Here is a 21,134-nt window from a genome sequence, read left to right as displayed (position 1 = left end):
AGATGATCTTATTGAAGCATATAAGATCTTGAGGGGATTTGACGGGCGAGACTAGAACGAGGGGACACAGTGTGAAAATAAGGGGACTCCCATTGAAGACAGAAATGAGGAGAAATTTTTTCTCTCAGAGGTTTGTTAGTCTGTGGAATTTACGTCCTCAGAGAGCAGTAGAGGTGGGGTCATTGAATATATTCAAGGCTGCGTTAGATAGAGTCTTGATGGAAAAGGGAGTGAAGCGTTACGGGGGGCAGCAAGGAAAGGGGAAATGAGGCCACATTCAGATCAGCTATGGTTTTATCAAATGGTGGAGCAGGCGCAAGGGGCCGAATGGCCTACTCCTGCTCCTAATTTGCATGTTTGTATATTCGTAGACTGCTTACCCTTGGTAATCTCTCCCCACCATAAAGGCTCCTCAAAGCCCAGCTCTTCAACCAAACTTTTAGAATGTTTTTTGTCGCAAATGTAGTTTTTTGCTTTCCAAAGTGCCATTCAAGACTTTTCCAATTAATATCTTTGCAAGAATCACCTAATTGTTGCTTCATTTCTCTAACAACACATGAGGGTATGGGAGAAACTTGAGAAATAAATGAGGATTGAACAAAAATTTAAATTCTGCTGGGATTGTTGTCTGCTGGGCTGGTCCACTGCTGGAGCACTGCTGGGATTATTGTCTGCTGGGATGGTCCCCTGCTGGAGCTCTGCTGGGATGGTCCCATGCTGGAGCTCTGCTGGGATTGTTGTCTGCTGGAGCTCTGCTGGAATTGTTGGTCTACACTGGGCAGCCCAGAGTTTGCCGCACCTGTGGCAAATCTGGTCACATGGCAGCCAACTGCAGCACGGTTGTTTGCAAGAACTGCAAGGAGGAAGGCCATCAGACCAAGGACTGTAAGCAGACTAAGTGTTGCAACTTGTGCGGTGCGGCAGGCCATCTCTACAAGACCTGTCCCAAACGTTGCCTCAGCTATGCTCAGGCGACAAGGTCCAAGGATAGGCCGGGAGAAGGTTCGACGAAGGCGTCTGCTGTTCGAAAGGAGACCAGCAACTTTCTCCGCAGTGGGGAACTTCAACCTGAGAAGGAAGGGGAGGCAGCTGAAACCAACGACCCAGCACCTACCCAGCAGAGCTCCAGCAGGGGACAATCCCAGCAGAGCTCCAGCAGGGCACCATCCCAGCAGAGCTCTAGCAGGGTACCATCCCAGCAGACAACCATCCCAGCAGACGACCATCCCAGCAGAGCTCCAGCAGGGGGGACAATCCCAGCAGACCTCCAGCAGGGGACCATCCCAGCAGAGCTCCAGCAGAGGACCATCCCAGCAGACAATAATCCCAGCAGAGCTCCAGCAGGGGACCATCCCATCAGAGCTCCAGCAGAGGACCATCCGAGCAGAGCTCCAGCAGGAACCATTCCAGCAGAGCTCCAGCAGGAAAACATCCCAGCAGAGCTCCAGCAGGGGAACCATCCCAGCAGACAACAATCCCAGCAGAGCTCCTGCAGGGGACCATCCCAGCAGAGCTCCAGCAAGGAACCATTCCCGCAGACGACACCACAATGGAGCCCCAGCAAGAGACCATCCCAGCAGAGCTCCAGCAGTGGGCCATCCCAGCAGAGCTCCAGCAGGGGACCATCCCAGCAGAGCTCCAGCAGGGGAGCAGCCCAGCAGACAACAATCCCAGCAGAGCTCCAGCAGGGGAACATCCCAGCAGAGCACCAGCAGGGGACCATCCCAGCAGAGCACCAGCAGAGGACCATCCCAGCAGACAACAATTCCAGCAGAGCTCCAGCAGGAAGCATCCCAGCAGAGCTCCAGCAGGGGAACAGCCCAGCAGTGCTCCAGCAGGAACCATCCCAGCAGAGCTCCAGCAGGTGACCATCCCAGCAGAGCTCCAGCAGGGGAACATCCCGGCAGAGCTCCAGCAGGGGACCATCCCAGCAGATGACACCCCAGCAGAGCTCCAGCAGGAACCATCCCGGCAGAGCTCCAGCTGGGGACCATCCCAGCAGAGCTCCAGCAGTGGACCATCCCAGCAGAGCTCCAGCAGGGGACCATCCCAGCAGAGCTTCAGCAGGGGAGCAGCACAGCAGACAACAATCCCAGCAGAGCTCCAGCAGGGGAACATCCCAGCAGAGCACCAGCAGAGGACCATCCCAGCAGAGCACCAGCAGAGGACAATCCCAGCAGAGCACCAGCAGAGGACCATCCCAGCAGACAACAATCCCAGCAGAGCTCCAGCAGGAAGCATCCCAGCAGAGCTCCAGCAGGGGAACAGCCCAGCAGAGCTCCAGCAGGAAGCATCCCAGCAGAGCTCCAGCAGTGCTCCAGCAGGAACCATCCCAGCAGAACTCCAGCAGGGGAACATCCCGGCAGAGCTCCAGCAGGGGACCATCCCACCAGACAACCATCCCAGCAGAGCTCCAGCAGGGGACCATCCCAGCGGACAACAATCCCAGCAGAGCTCCAGCAGGGAACCATCCAGGCAGAGCTCCAGCAGGAACCATCCCAGCAGAGCTCCAGCAGGGGACCATCCCAGCAGAAATCCAGCAGGAACCATCCCAGCAGAGCTCCAGCAGGGACCATCCCAGCAGAGCTCCAGCAGGGACCATCCCTGCAGATCTCCAGCAGGGGACCATCCCAGCAGATGACACCACAGCAGAGCTCCAGCAGGGGACCATCCCAGCAGATGACAGCACAGCAGAGCTCCAGCAGACGACGATACCAGCAGAGCTCCAGCAAGGAACCATTCCAGCAGACGACACCACAGTAGAGCTTCAGCAGGGAACCATCCCAGCAGAGCTCCAGCAGGGGACCATCCCAGTAGATGACACCACAGCAGAGCTCCAGCAGATGACGATCCCAGCAGAGCTCCAGCAGGGGAATAGCCCAGCAGACAACACAACAGTAGAGCCCCCGCAGGGGTCAATCCCAGCAGAACTCCAGCAGGGACCATCCCAGCAGAGCTCCAGTAGGGGCCATCCAGCAGATGACACCACAGCAGAGCTCCAGCAGACGACCATCCCAGCAGAACTGCAGCAGGGACCATCCCAGCAGATGACACCCCAGCAGAGCTCCAGCAGGGGACCATCCCAGCAGAGCTCCAGCAGGGGACCACCCCAGCAGATGACACCACAGCAGAGCTCCAACAGACAACCATCCCAGCGGAGCTCCAGCAGGGGACCATCCCAGCAGACGACATCACAGTAGAGCCCCAGCAGGGCACAATCCCAGCAGAACTCCAGCAGGGACCATCCCAGAGCTCCAGCAGGGGACATACCAGCAGACCTCTAGCCTTCTTCCCCCCCCCACCTTCTTCCTTTCACCTTCTTCCACCCACCCCCCCCCCACCTTCTTCCCCCCACCTCCCACCTTCTTCCTCCCCCTTCCCTTACCTTTTCCCCCCCCCTCCCCTTACCTTCTTCCCCCCATCTTCTTACCACCCATCCCCTCACCTTCTTCCTTCCCCTCCCCCCTTTCTTCCCCCCTCTCCCTTTCTTCCCCCTTTCTTCCCTCCACCTTCTTCCCCCCATCCCCTCACCTTCTTCCACCCATCCCCCCACCATCTTCCCCCCCATCCCCCCCACCTTCTTTCCCCCCATCCCCCCACCTTCTTCCCCCCATCCCCCCCACCTTCTTCCCCCATCCCCCCACCTTCTTCCTCCCCCTCCCCCCATCCCCCACCCCCCCACACCTTCTTCCTCCCCCTCCCCTCATCCCACCATCCCCCCACACCTTCTTACCCCCATCCCCTCACCTTCTTCCTCCCCTTCCCCCCTTTCTTCCCCCCCTTTCTTCCCCCCACCTTCCTACCCCCCCATCCCCTCACCTTCTTCCTCCCCTTCCCCATTCTTCCCCACCTTATTCCCCCTTCTTCCCCTCACGTTCTTCCCCTCACCTTCTTCCCCTCACCTTCTTCCCCCCCTCCCCCCACCTTCTTCCCCCCACCTTCTTCCCCCTCCTCCCCCCTTCTCCCCCCCCACCTTCTTCCCCCCAATCCCCCCACCTTCTTCCCCGCCATCCCCCACCACCTTCCCCCCCATCCCCCACCTTCTTCCCCCCCCCATCCCCCACCTTCTTCCCCCCCCATCCCCCACCTTCTTCCGGAAACCCCTCCTCCACAGACAGAATCAATGGAGGAGGAGGCAGCAGATGGACAAACAGGTCAGTGGCAAGTGGTCCAGAGGAAAACCACAAAGAAAAAACATCCCAAAGCCACCACCAAACCAGTGGCAAGAGGAGGCTCTCTTCTGAATCAGACTGCAACAACTCCTCTTCACTGGACGGGGAAATGCTGGAACGACAGCCCCTTCAAAAGAGGCGGCAGAACTCCGAGATGGATGATAAAGCATCCCAGCCCCCGGGCACTGGAAGCTGTGATGGGCCCGACGTGCCCCAACCCCAATGCCCCACACGTAACGACGTGGCCAACGCATCTCAGCTCCGGGACACCGGGAGCAAAGACACGTCTGGCGCACCTGAGCTCCGGGAGACTGGGAGCTGTGATGTTTTCGAGGAGGAACAGATGGAAGCAGCTGAGGACAACCCAATCCTCTCTGCCTACAAGACCCCCCCCCCGATGTCACCCGAGCGGCACAAACCCTGCATGAAAAATCAGGAGGGGTTTCTGAGCCCAACCAACGTGAAACTGCTTGCGCACACGATGGGTATGCAGGAACATCCCGAAGGACTGGGACTAGCGAGGACAAATGGTATGGGAAGCAACAACTAATTTTTAGTAAAAAATGGGTGTAAGAATTGCTTCCATTAATGTGCGTAGCATTAAATCTACTACGCGATGTGTTTCAACCTTGGATTACCTTGCCAAGATCAAAGCTGACCTACTGTTTCTGCAGGAGTGTGGAATACCACACCTCAGCACCTACAGGCAGTGGTCGCGATGGTGGTCCCACGGGCCATCGATCTGGTCGAGGGGTAATGACTGCCGTTCCTCCGGCCTGGGTATTCTGCTGCGGGGAGGTAACTTCACCATCTCCGAAGTTAAGGAGGTGGTGGGCGGCCGCCTCCTCGTAGCAGACGTGATGTACAACAACGCTCCGCTCCGGTTGATCAACGTGTACGTCCCGGTACAACGCAGCGAGCGGCTGACCGTCTTCCAGCAGCTCCCACTGCTGCTGGCGACGTCCAGGCCGGTCATCCTCAGCGGTGACTTCAACTGCATCATCGATGCGGCTGGACGATCTGGCAGTGACGACAGCAAACTGGACGCTACGTCCAGATTCCTAATAGAAACAGTTAAGGATGCCAAACTGCACGACGTCTTCAGCAAACCTGCAGACGGAGTGCAGCGCAGATACACATGGTCAAGATCGGACGGGTCTGCCCGTTCCAGGATTGACTTCCTGTTTGTGTCCCGTGCTGTCACGGTCGGATCCACCGACGTCAAGCCGGTGTTCTTCTCCGACCACTGCCTCTTACTGGCCGACTGTCACTTACAGGACGACCAGCGGGTTGGCAGAGGGACATGGAAGCTCAATGCGACACTGCTGACCCCAGAGAACGTTGAGGAACTCAAAAGGGATTACAAAGGTTGGAGGACCGTGAAACCCCTCTTTGAGTCTCCAGTTCACTGGTGGGAAGCGATTAAGGAGAACATCAAGAGGTTCTTCATCCACAAAGGTGTTCAGAAGGCGAGAGAGAGACAGAGGGAACTGTCCCGACTCCAGAAAATTATGCAAAATCTACTCCGGTTGCAGTCAGTGGGGGTCGAGGTCAAGGAGGACCTCCAAGAGGTGAAGAGCCAGCAGGCCTCGCTCTTTGCCAAGGAGGCCTCCAAGATCATCTTCCGGTCCAGAGTCCGCTCCATCGAGCAGGATGAGACGTGCTCGCGTTACTTCTTCCAAAAGGTACACAGAGAGAGCTCTGTTATCAGCAGCCTGAAGGAAGAAGATGGCTCGGTAACGTCTTCGCAGTCCGACATACTAAGGATCAGAAAATCCTTTTATGCTGGGCTGTATGACGCGAAGCCCACAGACAGCAGAGCCTCCCAGTCCTTCCTGTCATCTATCACAGAGGTCTTAGATGACAGCAGGAGGGAGGGACTGGACAAGCTGCTAACTCTGGACGAGCTGACAAAGGCCGTCGAGTCTTTCGAGACGAGTAAAACTCCCGGGAGCGACGGCTTACCGGTCGAGTTGTACTCGGCCCTGTGGGACTGGGTCGGCCCGGACCTGCTGGAAGTATACGAGAGTATGCTCCTGGCCGGCAGCATGTCAGAGTCCATGAGAAAAGGCATCATCACCCTCATTTACAAGCAGAAGGGGGAGAGGGCAGAAATCAGAAATTGGCGGTCCATCTCACTGCTTAATGTTGATTACAAGATTCTGTCCAAAGTCATAGCCAGTCGAGTCAAGTCTGCTCTGGAGTTGGTGATTCACCCCGATCAGACCTGTACTGTACCCGGCAGGAAGATCTCTGATAGTCTCGCGCTACTCAGGGATACGATCGCCTACGTACGGGACAGGAGGGTGGACACCTGCCTCATCAGCCTGGACCAGGAGAAGGCTTTTGACAGGATATCGCACACCTACATGATGGACGTGCTTTCCAAAATGGGGCTTGGGGAGGGAATCTGCAATTGGATCTAACTGCTCTACACAAACATCAGTCGCGCAGTCTCAATCAACGGGTGGTAATCGGAAAGTTTCCCGATCAAATCTGGAGTCAGACAGGGCTGCCCTCTGTCCCCGATCTTGTTTGTTTGCTGTATTGAACCCTTTGCTGAGTCTATTAGGAAGGATGCGAGCATAAGAGGGGTGACAATCCCAGGCAGCGGAGGCACTCAGGTCAAAACCTCCCTGTACATGGATGACGTCGCCGTTTTCTGCTCGGATCCGCTGTCCGTGCGCAGACTGATGAGCATCTGCGACCAGTTCGAACTGGCCTCGGGAGCCAAAGTTAAGCACGGCAAGAGCGAGGCCATGTTCTTTGGCAACTGGGCTGACCGATCCTTTGTCCCCTTCACCGTCAGGTCAGATTACCTGAAGGTGCTGGGGATATGGTTCGGAAGGGCCGGGGCGTGCACCAAAACATGGGAGGAGCGAGTAGCCAAGGTACGACAAAAGTTGGGCATGTGGGGGCAGCGATCTCTCTCCATTGTGGGTAAGGACCTGGTCATCAGGTGCGAGGTGCTCACGTTGTTGCTCTACGTGGCGCAGGTCTGGCCCATACCCCACTCCTGCGCCGTGGCAGTCACCCGAGCCATTTTCCGCTTCGTCTGGGGATCTAAAATGGACCGGGTCTGGAGGGACACGATGTTCAAATCTCTGGACAAGGGCGGGAAAAATGTACCCAACGTGGCCCTCATCCTGATGACCACCTTCGTGTGCGGCTGCATCAAGCTGTGTGTAGATCCCCAGTACGCAAACTCCAAGTGTCACTACGTGCTGAGGTTCTATCTGTTCCCGGTGTTGCGAAGGATGGGCCTGGTCACATTGCCGCGGAACGCTCCATGCAGTTGGGCGGTGCCGTACCACCTATCCTTCGTGGAGCAGTTTCTGCGGAAAAACACCTTTGACCACCGGTCCATCAGGCAGTGGTCTGCATGGAATGTCCTCAAGGCCCTACGGGAAAAGGAAACGGTGGATCCTGTCGGATGGTTCCCCGAGCAGACCGTCAAAGTCATTTGGCGGAATGCCTCATCAGCAGAACTTTCAAACAAGCACCAAGACGTAGCTTGGCTGGTGGTGAGAAGGGCCCTCCCCGTCAGATCCTTCATGCACACCCGAAGTCTCGCCCCCTCCGCACAGTGCCCCCGCGTTGGCTGTGGTGGGGAAGAGACGGTCGCACACCTCCTCCTGGAATGTGCCTTTGCAAAGCAGGTGTGGAAAGAGATGCAGTGGTTTTTGTCAAGGTTCATCCCAAGCAGCTCTGTAACACAGGAGTCTGTGCTCTACGGGCTGTTCCCAGGGACGCACACCGAGACAAACATCAACTGCTGCTGGAGGACTATCAATTCGGTGAAAGACGCCATTTGATCTGCCCGAAACTTGCTGGTCTTCCAGCGCAAAGAGTTGTCCACCACCGAATGTTGCAGACTGGCACATTCCAAGGTCCAGGACTACGTGCTGAGGGACGCACTAAAGCTTGGGGCAGCCGCAGCAAAGGCTCAATGGGGAAAGAGCACAGTGTAAGGTTCCCCCACCAAGCTGGACTGAGGGGCTGGATCCATGGGAAACCCCTCAAACTGTATCGTTAATATTCTCAATTGCTGTAAATGTAAAACTGTAATTGACATGACAATTGTGAAACGGAAGGGTTGGGAAGAAACTCATGACAGTATTGAAGGAAACTGATCTCCCTTGCAATGGTTGTATTTTTTGGTGCTGTTTGGAAACTGTTTGGCAATGTAATTTTTACAGATTTTTATGAATAAAGTATAGTTTGGAAATAAAAATTTTTTTTTTTTCCAGAATCAGCTTTCAACATATGTTCCTTGGACTGTGAACAAGGGTGTCCTCACCAACCCTTTGTCCAGGCCCCCACTCAGGCTGCGGTTTACAAACTCCACCTTCAGCCTCCCAATAACTGCAGTGTTATTGTGACTGCCAAAGCATTCACTCTGTCAAAAGGAACTGGCGTGAGGCGTAGTTCGATCCCAATATTAATGGGGAAGGTGCCAGGAGGCCAAAAACTGTTGAAAAACACAGCAAGGCCAGCGACACAGCTTAATGGCAGGACTGCATTATCTTTATTTGATCTGTTTCCTGCCCAGCAGTCAACAAGATTGACAGCTTCTCCAGTGGGCGGGAGGAATCACTCGTGAAGTGTGGTGTGGTGATGGCCAGCGATCAAGGCTGCGAGAGAGAGGCTGTGATGTGGAGGGAGGAAGAGAGGTTGCCGATTGGGGCTGGGGGAGGCCAAAGGCTTCCTCGAGGGGCCTGGGGAAGGGATTAGCCCTCTTGGCCCACAAGGAGTGCTGTAAAAGGCACAGCTTGTGTAGCTGGCAGCACCTGCCTCCCTTTCACCGAAGGATGTTCCTACCTCTGGGAAACCCATGTAGCAGCAGTGCATTTTAAATTGAGCCCCCAATCGCACAGTCAGGGCCTGATTTAAGGTTGTTAATGAAGTGTCCCATCTCTCCATGACAAGACCCTCAGATGCCTCAATACCCACAGCTGTAAAAAAGGTGTCGGGTGCATGCGCAGTGTGTTGGGATGCGCTTAACCCCTCCCTCTCCCCCCCCCCCCCCCACCTCAACCGTCTCCCATTCATCCTGTGCGGTGGGGGGAGTTAATATTGAGCTGTAGCATTTGTGTCAGCTGTCACACAGTGTGCAGATGACAATGATTCTTTGTGTTGTGCAGAGTAGTTTTCAATCTCGTCTAGTGACAATGTGTCCCATGGACACTGTCTAAACCACATCTGCTGCCCTTTCCTCCATTGTTTTACTACCAGGTCTCTCAGCAGCTGTCTAGCAGATAAACATCAAATATCACTAATTGTATTTGAGTAAACAGAAAGCAGTATCTTGCTATCAGTCTCGAATTTAAAATTCTCATCCTCATTTTCAAATTCCTCCATGGACTCGCCCTTCTCTATCTCCATAACCTCCTCTAGCCCTAGAAGTCTCCAAGATCTCTGCATCCTTGAACTGTGACCTCTTGTGCCCACCTCAACTGCTACCTCAACCCATCTGCTGCCGAAACACTTGTCCATGCCTTTGCCATCCCCAGGCTTGACTATTCCAATGCTGTCCTGCCCAGTCTCCCACCATCCATCCTGCATAAACGTCAGCTCATTCAAAGTTCTGCTCGCTGTATCCTAATCCTGCAGCAAGTCTAACCTGACTGACATTGGCTCCCGGTCCTCCAATGCCACAACCTTAAAATCTGCATTCTTTTATTTAAATCCTTTCATTGCCTTGCCCTCCCTATCTCTGAAATCTCCACCAGTCGTGCAATTCCACGCCTGCTCCCCTCCGCAAACTCTGCACTCCTCTGACACTGTCCTCTTGCACGTCCTTTCCTTTGCCCCACCATTGGTGGCTGTGCTTTCGGGCACCTAGACCTCACGATCTGCAATTCTCCTCTTAACCCTCTGCACTTTCCTCTCCTCCTCAAACCCACATTTTTGATCAAGTTTTTCATCGCCCCTCTCCGAATATCATCTTCATTGGCTCGCCGTCCATTCTCTTCCAATCATCCCTCTGTGAAGTGCATTAGGACTTTTTTCCATGTTAGAAGCCACTATATAAATGCAAGTTGTTGTTGTTGTTGATGCTGCGGTTATTTTGTTTTATTTATTCATGGGATCTGGGCATCACTGGCATGGCCAGGATCTTTTGCCCATCCCTAATTTCCCTTCAGAAGCTGGCGGTGAGCTGCCTTCTTGAACTGCTGAAGTCCATGTTGTGTAGGTACACACACCAGTGCTGCTAGGGAGGGAGTTCCTGGATTTTCGACCCAATGATAGTGAAGGATCTTCGATATATTTCCAAGTCAGGATGGTGTGTGGCTTGGAGGGGAACTTGCAGTTGGTGGTATTCCCATGTGTCTGCTGCCCTTGTTTTTCTAGGTGGTAGAGGTCGCGGGATTGGAAGGAGCTGTTGAAGGAGCGTTGGTGAGTTGCTGCAATGCATCTTGTCAATGGTACACACTGCTGTCACACTGAACGTGAGCTGATGTCTTGAATCAACAGGTGCTGATTAAGCTTCTATTGATGTACAGAGTTTGCAGTCTTCATAATGATCACATACTTTGGTCTTCTTTCAGATATCTTTGTTCCAAGTGAAGATAGGTTGTTGGTGAATCTTCAACAAAGCCGACAGGTAATGTGATCCCCTCCCTCACTTTAATGCAGCTTCGTATTAAATGATTTAGATGGAAGTTATAACAACAAAGAAACAAGCCATTCAGCCGAACCAGTTGGTCTTTACTCTCCGTGTGACTAAGTATTCCTAATCACATTTACCTGCCCTGTTCCTATATTCCTGCAATTGATTTTCCTTCATTCACTCTATCCCACCTAATCCTGACTGTTGACATAGTTTCTGCCACAACAAGAAACCTTAGAAGTGAATTCAACAGCCTCCTAACTCTCTGTGCTACCGAATCTTCTCCTAACCCACTAGTCAATTACAATGTGTTGGGGAAGGGTTTTGGAGGAGAAATGACTCTCATCTGGTGTGCCAGGATTGCTACTATTTGCAAAGATATCACTCTTTCCTTCTGCACATTCAACTTCTGATTCCATCAGGTACCAGAATTGCTACTTGCTTGGATCAAGTTTATTACAATTCCCAAGAATAAATGAAGCATTGTAATCATTGGTCAGGGAGGTTAAATGTTGCATTGCCAAATATTCTATTAAGGTTAAGTTCAGGTTACTGTTAAATTGCATACACGTCAAACTGCCAATTCTAACTGGGTGTTCAGACTTGGGATTTATCCACCAATGAGTGAACAGGACTGAGGACAGACTTTTCCAAACCTCCAGTCCCAGAATATTGGAACAGAGGAGGAGAAGCTGAATTTGTGGGTGACTCCATGGCTGGTGTGGTCTGCAAACCATAGTTCGGAACACTTCAACATGAGGTAATGCAGGTTCACTGTGATGTCACTGTGGTTACGAAGTCAGTCAAAGTGCACATCGTGGAATTCAGATTATTATATCAGCAAAGTTTTAAAGAGATAATTCTGCACGTGTTTTTATTGCCCATCCCTAGTTGTCCCAAGAGTATTGAGAGTCCACAATGTAGTGTAGGACTGGATATACATGCCTTGGAGACAGTACAGTGAAGGTTCACTGGATTGGCTCCTGGGATGAGGGGGTTGTCCAATGATGAGAGGCTGAGTAAATTGGGCCTACAATCTCTGGAGTTTAGAAGAATGAGAGGTGATTTCATTGAAACATACAAGATTCTGAATGGGCTTGACAGGGTAGATACTGAGAGGCTGTTTCCCCTGGCTGGGGAATCTAGAACATGGGGACAGTCTCAGGATAAAGGGATTGATCATTTAGGACAGAGATAAGGAGAAATTTCTTCACTCAAAGGGCTGTGAATCTTTGGAACTTCCTACCCCCAGAGGGTTGTGTATGCTCCATCTTTTATTCAAGTATATTCAAGACTGAGGTTGATACCTTTCTTTTCTCCGGAGATATGGAGAGTGGGCAGGCAAGTGGACTTAAGCCAGAAGATCAGCCATGATCCTATTGAATGGTGGAGCAGGCTTGAGGGGTGGAATGGTCTACTCTTGCTCCTATTTATTTATGTTCTTATGTCACATGTAGGCCAAACCATTTGGGATGGCAGGTCCCTTCCCTGAAGGATATTGGTGAACATTTGTGGGTTTTGAAAAACAACCTTGTAGCTTTCATGGTTATCTAACTTTTGTGCCAACATGCAAATTACCAGGTTCATTCAATTCATTTTCACAACTTGGCTTTGCCGGATTTCATCTCTCAGTCTCTGGGTTGCTACGTATGAGTTTGTAAACCAGGTTAAATAGATAGCATTATGTAGAGGATGGTTTATGGTTGTGTGAAGGATTAAATAGGTCTCCAGTTGCAGTGAGATGCAGGGAGCAGCACTTGGGTGAGGGATGATGGGAGTTTGGAGTTTTAATTACTGGGCGAGCACCATCTGAGATCCAGGAGGGAGCATGAAGAGGGGATGGGGCTCTCCAATAAATATCTAAGAAAGATAAGTAAGTGAAAGCTATCCAGGACAGATGCAGTCACTCATGGCAATAAACATAGTAACACTAATTAGCATGTGGGGGGAGGGGGCTCCATGTATCTGCTGACATGATGATGTATTTGCCACATGTACTCATGCACTAACTGCACGTAATAGAAACACGCTTACATACAAACCTCATGTTTATCTTATGTGATTAACCATATAAAAGTACTGCACACCCGAGCACTTTAGGAACTCTACCTCATCTTGTAAAGGGCAACCATGAGCAGTCTGAAGGACACAGCTTACAAACCCCCGATGAGTTCTGTGTTCGTGAAAGTCATTGGTAATTGTCTCATGACGACTGCATGTAAAGGGTCATAATAATGTATTTATTATTACAGGTTCAGTAGTTTTTCTGCCTTTTGATTCCATGTGCTTTATACATGGGAAGGATGGTGAATATCTTGAAATCCAACAATAACTGTTCGGCTAACTTAACCTGATATACATTTAGATGTATCAGTAGTAAAAAGCCTGAATCAAATTGTGAAATTAAGCAAAGATCCATGTGACTCAGCTCCTTCATGGCTACATGTTTGAATGTGACCATGCCTGTTATAATTCATCAGCTAATTATCCGCTTCTTTGCCACAGCTTGTTGTTTCTCTGCTTGAGGAATTGCCGATTACATTCAGAGAGACTCAGAAGAGACAGTGCGCATTTGGGCCTGCACTGCAGGCTGCTCAGAAACTCCTAAAATATTGTGGTGGCCGTGTGTCTGCTTTTCTGACCCAGTTACCCAACAAAGGCTGTGGGTCCTTGCAACCGCGGGAAGACCCTGGAGATAGTACTCTGGTAGGTTGAAATTTCTTCTATGACCATTACCTTAGTGGAGCAATCGTACTGTTCAGAAAGTGATTGTCTCACAATAGAATTACATAGAATATACAGCACAGAAACAGGCCTCTTACCACCCCTCTTCATCAACCCTATCAGCATATCCTTATATTCCTTTCCCCCTCTTGCGCTTATCTAGTTTCCTCTTAAATGCATCTATACTATTTGCCTCAACTGCACTTTGTGGTAATGAGTTCCACATTCTCATCACTGGGTAAAAAAGTTTCTCCTGAATTCCCTATTTGGATTTATTAGTGAATAGCATATTTATGGTCCCTAGTTTTGGTTACTGTCACAATTGGAAAAATCTTCTCCATGTCAACCCTATCAAACCCTTTCATAATCTTAAAACCACTATCAGGTCACAGCTCAGCCTTCACTTCGAGAGACAAGAGCCCCAGCCCGTCCAATCTTTCCTGAAAGTTCAGTTTCTGTATCATCCTTGTAAAGCTTTTTTGCATCTTCTCTGGTCCTTCAATATCCTTTTTATAATAGGGAGACCAGAACTGCCACTGTGCGCTCTGATCAAGGTTCTACTAACATTTAACATAACTTCTCTGCTTTTCAATTCCATCCCTTGCGAAATAAACTCAAGTGCTTGTTTTTTTTTGGCCTTATTAATCTGCATCGCTACTTTTAATGGTTTGAAATTGTGTGCATTGTGATCTGTTAATGGTGTTTCCTTTCCCACAGTGAACTTGCCAAACCTTGTTACTCCGAAGTTGCAAATACCCCACCTTTCATGGTGCGCACTTTTAATGTATAAAATAAAACCGAGCGATCAAGAAAAGACATACATGTGGTTCTGAATTCAAAGTGCTCAAATTTAATGGCCTTTTCTTTCCATCTGTCTCTCCACAAGGGAGCTAAGCACCTTGGACCAGCCGTTGATTTCTATAAGGTGCTTGCACTCGAGTTCTGTGGCCAGCAGACCGGAGTGGATTTATTCCTGTTGAGCCAGCGATACACCGACCTTGCTTCCATTGGTGAGTGTTTGCGGTAATGGTGACTTCAAGAACAAAGTTGCAACAACAACTTGCATTTATATTGCGTCCTTATTGAAATAAAACATTCCAAGGTGCATCACAAGACACTTCAGTCAGCACCTTGGGACCCTTTATCATAGAATCGTATGGCACAGAAGGAGGCCATTTGGCCCATCATGCTTATGCATCATGCTATCTAATTAGTCCCACTCCTCCTGCTCTTACCCCATAGCCCTGTACATTTTTCCACTTAAGTAATATCCATTTACTATTGAATCTGCTGTCACCATCCTTTCAGGCAGCAAGTTCCAGATCTAAACAATGTGTAATATCATAACATATCAGCACATGTCTGATCATAAGATATTGTATTTATCTTTTGGTTCAGTTCAAAAAAATCCATTTAATCTTAACAGCTTCATGATTCCTATGTTAAAGGTGTTATATCAATGCAAGTGGTCATTGTTGTTCTTAGAACGCCCCTGCAGTGGCTTTAGTTACGTTGCAAAATGCTGTATGCTGTGTTGCAGAGTGTCAGGGACTGGGCTCCACATCTACTAAGAAAAAAAGAAAGACTTGCATTTATACAGAGAATTTCACAACCTCAAGCTGTCTCAAAGTGCCAATTAAGTACTTTTGAAGCACAACTGACTGTTTTTATGCAGGAAACATGGCAGTCACTATGTGCACAGCGAGCTCCCAACAACAGCAATGATACAAATGATCAGATAATCTGTTTTAGTGATTGGTTGAGGAATAAATATTGGCTAGGGTACCGGTGATAACTCCCCTGCTTTTCGAAGTAGTGTCATGGGATCTTTTACAGCCACCTGAGAGAGCAGACGGGGCTCGGTTTAGCGTCTCATCTGAAAGATGGCACCTCCAACAGTGCAGCACTCCCTTCACTACGGCACTGTGAGTGTCAGCCAAGATTTTGTGCTGAAGTCTCCGAAGTGGGACGATAAACCTACACCATTCTGACTCAGAGGCGGGAGTCCAACCAACTGAGCCATGACTGACCCCTCAAGGAGTGAATATCCTTATCACAGCCATGCTGTTCTGGAGAGTTGTTAAATAGAAGCAAGCCACTTCTTTACAGATCAGGAAGGGAATAAGGACAAGAAAAGAGATCCTACCTGACGAATCTTGTCCCTCCAATGTTCCATCTCTCCTGGCCCAGCATCCAACTGTATTTCGAAGGCCTGTGAAATCTACCACCATCTGACAGATTACTCCAGATAGTTTAAAAAAAAATGTTCTTCTGATATGGGCAAAGGCCACTTTAGTTTCTCATCCCTGGTTGCTTTGTGAAGGTGATAATGGTGGATCGATGCCTTGATCCACAATAGTCCTTGTTGTGATGATGCTCCCACGATGGTGTTATCACCCTTTGTGTGAAGAACTTCCTTTGATAGTTAATCTAAATTTATTTAGTTTATATTTAGAACCTCTGATCCTACTGTTCTCCCCCCCACCCCCATTTAAACGTAATATCTTATCAAGCCATTGATATGTAATATATCTCAGCAATGTTCCCTTGCAATCAATTATTTATTCACTGCACCGTAGAGATAGAGATTTGTTTTACCCTTTTGTCACACCTTGTCTCCTTACACTGGGGATTCCTATGCCTCCTCTTTTATTATCATCTCTTGTTCTGTATCTTGGCACCTTCTCCAACACTTGCACATCTGTAAGAAGTGGCTGGCTTCTATTTGACGACACTGTGTCACTGTGATGAGGAAACTCACTTCTGTAGCTGTCAGCCATGGCTCAGTTGGTTGCACTTGCAAATCCCTTTCATAGCATGATGACCAGAAATGTATGCTATACTCCAGGATAAGCTGAGCAGTCAACCTAGGGCTTTCATTAGCAGAGGGGAAGCTGCAGGTGATGGAACAACATACTCCACTTAGTCATAGGGAGATACAGCACTGAAACAGGCCCTTCGGCCCACTGAGTCTGTGCTGACCATCAACCACCCATTTATACTAATCCTACATTAATCCCATATTCCCTACCACATCCCCACCTTCCCTCAATCTACTACACTAGGGGCAATTTACAATGGCTGTGGAAGGAAACCAGAGCACCCAGCGGAAACCTACCTGGTCACAGGGAGAACTTGCAAACTCCACACAGGCAGTACCCAGAACCGAGCTGTGAGGCTGCAGTGCTAACCACTGCGCTACTGTGCCGCCCCACTTCCACCAATTGATTTTCTGTTCCAGTTGATTTGGTTTGTTGGCCATTAAGAGGCAACACACAGTGTGGGGCAAGACCAGGTATATTAATTTCATCATATGAGCATTAATTTTAAATTGTTGCTGGAGTGAAGAAATTACTTGTTTAAAAAGAGATCACCAGACACTTGGCTGGAGGACATTTGCATACTAAGAGACAGTGCTTGGAGAGACAAAAGAATTGCTCACTGATTCAATTAATAGAGATTGGTCTGGGCAATGGTGATCCACATCTTGTTGGGGTAAGAGACAGCACTACACCAACCCCCACTACCCCCCCACCAACCGACCAAGAGCTTTGGAACCCACAAACGCAGAAGTGGTTAAACCAGCTGGTCACACAACTAACCGGCTGGTCCAGGCTTTTCGAACTAGACACAGGACAGTTTGAATTAGACTGCAGAGTGCAGCTGAACCTGGAACAAGACAGCCTCTCTCCTGGATGGCTCTCTCTCGCTTTCTTACAAGTCTCTGGACCCACTGAAGACACGTAAACCTCATGAGAGAAAAGACTCCTACATCGAAACAAGTTAAAGCATGCACTGGGCCCCAACGAACAGCAGGACTTACTGGCAACCAAAGACTCAACATCAAACTCAAAGGACTGTAACTACAATCCAGATAGTGCCTCAAACCTTTCCCCTTTATTCCTTCTACTGTTTCTGTCTCTATCTGCGTGTGTATTATCGCATGTGCATGCTGGTGTCATTGCGTCACATATTCGTAGTCGTTAACTGAATGAGAGATTAAGATTAATAACCCTTTCTTGTTTAAATCTAAGAAAACCTGTCTGATTTCTTTGCTTTATAATCGGAAAGCAGTGAACAAGGATTCACTGAGGGGAAGCTAAAAACACAGTGTTTTTAAAATTAAACCCTGTTACAGTTAGACCAGGCAAAGGCTGAGAGGGAACCCCTAGACCCCTATCCCGCCTGGTCGCAACAGAAATTTGGGAGCTAGCATCCTGGATTTGACCCGCAGACAAATCAGAAATTGGAAGTGGGAAATCAAACTGATCCCAATCAAAAAGAGAAAAGATTTCAATACAGGTTTTCTTGTGGTTGTGTGTGCTTGAATACTAACATGTCTGTGACTGAAGCTAGTAGCTCCCCAAGCCAGGGGAAGTAACTTGGGATAGGTTAAAAGCACTGTCTATGGAGGAGTTGAGTAAAATGGCTGAGCAGTGTGGGATCACTGTACGTGGCAAGGCTAGGAAGTCTGAACTGCTAAGACTAGTGGCCAACCATTTTTTCCTTGAATCTGAAGAAGCAGAAACAGGGTTAGAAGTAGACTCTGACAGGGTATTGCTAGCAAAGATACAATTGGAACAGAGGAAACTTGAATTTGAAGAAAGAGAGAAAGAAAGAGAGAGACAGGAGAAAGAAAGAGAGAGACAGGAGAGAGAGAAAGAAAGAGAGAGACAGGAGAGAGAGAAAGAAAGAGCCTTCCAGAAGGAATGCAAAGATTGAGAGAGCTGAGGCGGCTTGAGTTAACTAGGGGCGACAGAGTAACCCCAGTGAAAGCATGGCCAATATGGTGGAGCGTAATTCAGGGCTGGGTGCAGAATTGTTGAAACTCTCCCAACTGATCCTAAAATTCAATGAGGGAGATGTGGAAGCGCTTTTTGTGTCTTTTGAAAAACTGGCAAGGCAGTCCAAGTGGCCAGCTGAGGCTTGGACTCTCCTGCTACTAAGTAAGCTAACCGGAAAAGCCCATGAGGTTTATTCCCTGTTGCCAGATGAGAGTTCACCCAGTTATGAACTGACAAAAAATGCTGTCCTCGTGGCATATGAGTTAGTACCGGACACCTATCGCCAAAAGTTTAGAACCCTCAAGAAGCAAGCTGATCAAACTTATCTGGAGTTTGCAAGAAGTAAACAGCTGGCTTTTGTCCAGTGGCTGAGGGCTCTTAAAGTACAGCTTAGCTATGAAAATCTCAGAGAAGTAATTTTGCTCTAGGAATTTAAAAACTCTCTCCCATTCTCCATAAAGACACATGTAGAGGAACAGATGGTTCATAGAACCTGACAAGCCGCAGTTCTGGCTGATGAGTTTGCTCTCATTTGTAAGTCGGTTTCCCAGGGGTAAACCTTTTCTAGTCACACCCACAATTCCAAAAAGGACAAAGGGTGGGAAGGTGATAGAAGCCCAAGCAGTCCTGGGAGGGAAGGAAAAGCAGGAGACACAGGGGGCCCTCCTCAGGCCAAAAAGGAAGGTGCTGTAAGTCGGAGTGAGATCCGGAGACCTGTGTACTTCCATTGTAATAAAGCAGGGCATTTAAGATCTGACTGCTGGAAACTAAGGGGAAAACCTGTAGGGTTAATCAGGGCATACCTGCTCACTGACGGAGAAGGACCCCTGATGGAATGCACAGCAGAACAATTGTTTAAGATGAATAAACTTCCACCTTTCTTGTTTAAATCGCCTTACAATTGGAAAGCAGTGAACAAGGATTCACTGAGGGAGAGCTAAAAGCGCGGTGTTTTTTAAAATCAAACCCTGTTATAGTTAGACCAGGCAAAGGCTGAGAGGGAACCCCTAGAGCCCTATCTCACCTGGTCATAACATTATATTGAGATGTTGTAGGGAGGGTGAGATCCAACTTTGTTGCCTTCTCAACACTGAGTTCCTGACTTTTGTTAGGCCATTTGCAGGAGTGGTGATACTTTCCATACATGGAAATTACAGCTCAGAAACAGGCCATTCAAGCCCAACTGGTCCATGCCAGTGTTTATGCTCCATACAAGTCTCTCGCACCCCTCTTCATCTCACCCTATCAGCATATCCTTATATTCTTTTCTCATGTGGTATCTAGCTTCCCCTTAACTACACATATGCTATTCACGGCAACTGCCCCGAGTTTTGGTCTCCCCCGCAACTGGAAACATTTTCTCCACATCCACCCAATCAAACCATTTCATAACTTAAAGACTTATATCAGATTTTCTCTTTTCGAGAGAAAAGAGACCCAGCTTGTTCAATCTTTCCTGGAAGGATCAACCAAATGGTCATTATTTCATTTGCAGCTTCGAGAATAGCATTGATGACCCTTACACACAGCTCAGCTTCTCACTCAGTAGTAGCTTGGGGTCTTTTATATAGTGTCTTTAATGAAGCCAGCATTCTCGGGTGTTGAACTGAAGAGACAAAGTTGGAACACCGAGCATTAATTGTAGATATAGGTGGATGGCCAAGAGTAGGATTGAAGAAGTCATTGTTGTGGGGCCTTCTGAAGGGGAGAGAGGTGGCAAGGCAGAGGGGTTTAGTAGGAGAGTCCCAGTGAGTAGAACCAGCTCAGTTTGGGAAGTGGGGATGGGTGAAAGATAGAGGGGAGTTGAGTAGTGTTTAGTCGTGATGGTCTGGACACCATGGTGTGGGGCAGGCTTGATGTACCAGTTTGTCTTTCCCCGCTCATCAGTTTTGGTTCCATTGGGACAAGTGAGAATGTGAAAAACAACCTCAATTGGGATCCATGGGGGAGGGGAGTTGTTTAAAGGGTGAGGTTGGTCAAGACGATGCTAACTTTCTGGCTGATGTTGTCCAAAACCCGGTTCAGTGACCATACTGCACAGTTGATGTGTTTTTGCAGTTTGCGTTCCCAGGTACACCTGTGGCTATGTCTACTATTACCCAGCATTCCATCATATCCACAGCTCTGCCCTGGTTGAGAAACTCCAGGAAGAATTCCGATGCCACCTGACCCGCTCCATCGGCTACGAGGGGCTGCTGAGAATCCGATACACAAAAGGTGAGGAGTGAGTGACCCTGAACTTGCACAGAACTGAAGCGAATGGTCATATCTGTCCTGGATAACTTACAGCACACTGGCAGAATGCAGGAAATGAAAACTGAACCGGCCCGAGCCAATCCGATTCAGTTTTACAGGGCGGCATGGGGTGCAGAAAACGGGACATGTATTTATTGTTTAAGTTTCTAAAAGCGTCACCCCCTCCTTGCTGTTGGACTGCCTTCTCCTTGGGGGCGAAAGTGGTTTGGAGACAGCAGCTAGCAGCGAGCATAATGAGAAACTGGAGTGAGGACCACTTCTTGGAGGGGACCTCATTTAAACCCACCTTTTGGAGTTTGGGATCACTTGCTAAGGAGGGCCCATATTGCCTTTTTTGGGAGTTTAAGATGGCATGGGGGAAGCAGAAGAAAGCTGCACTGGTTGGTATGCATTTTGCTTTCATGTTTGTTCATATGTCTTTATATATATGTTTATTGAAGTGTATGTGTGTGTTTATTTGTCTATACGTGTGTGCTTATGTCTGTCAGTATGTGAAGAGGCAGGTGTGGTGCATAAATGGAACAATTGGGCCGAATGGCCTGTTTCTGTGCTGTACATTCGATGTAAAAATTCAACCAATTGGCC

At 49.2% G+C, this 21,134-nt stretch overlaps 1 protein-coding gene across 1 annotated transcript in view; it reads left to right on the top strand.

Moving 5' to 3' along the window:
- Positions 1–21,134, top strand: part of LOC137355306 (protein transport protein Sec24A-like) — a 63,065-nt gene that overhangs the window by 24,134 nt on the left and 17,797 nt on the right. The window contains exons 14-17 of the mRNA XM_068020292.1: positions 10,724–10,779; positions 13,291–13,491; positions 14,396–14,519; positions 20,352–20,510. Coding sequence (XP_067876393.1) covers positions 10,724–10,779; positions 13,291–13,491; positions 14,396–14,519; positions 20,352–20,510 — 540 coding nt within the window. The remainder of the gene's footprint in view (positions 1–10,723; positions 10,780–13,290; positions 13,492–14,395; positions 14,520–20,351; positions 20,511–21,134) is intronic.

Source organism: Heterodontus francisci, chromosome 42, assembly GCF_036365525.1.
Source record: "Heterodontus francisci isolate sHetFra1 chromosome 42, sHetFra1.hap1, whole genome shotgun sequence".
Taxonomy (NCBI): Eukaryota; Metazoa; Chordata; class Chondrichthyes; order Heterodontiformes; family Heterodontidae; genus Heterodontus; species Heterodontus francisci.
This window is presented reverse-complemented; position numbering and strand designations above follow the sequence as displayed.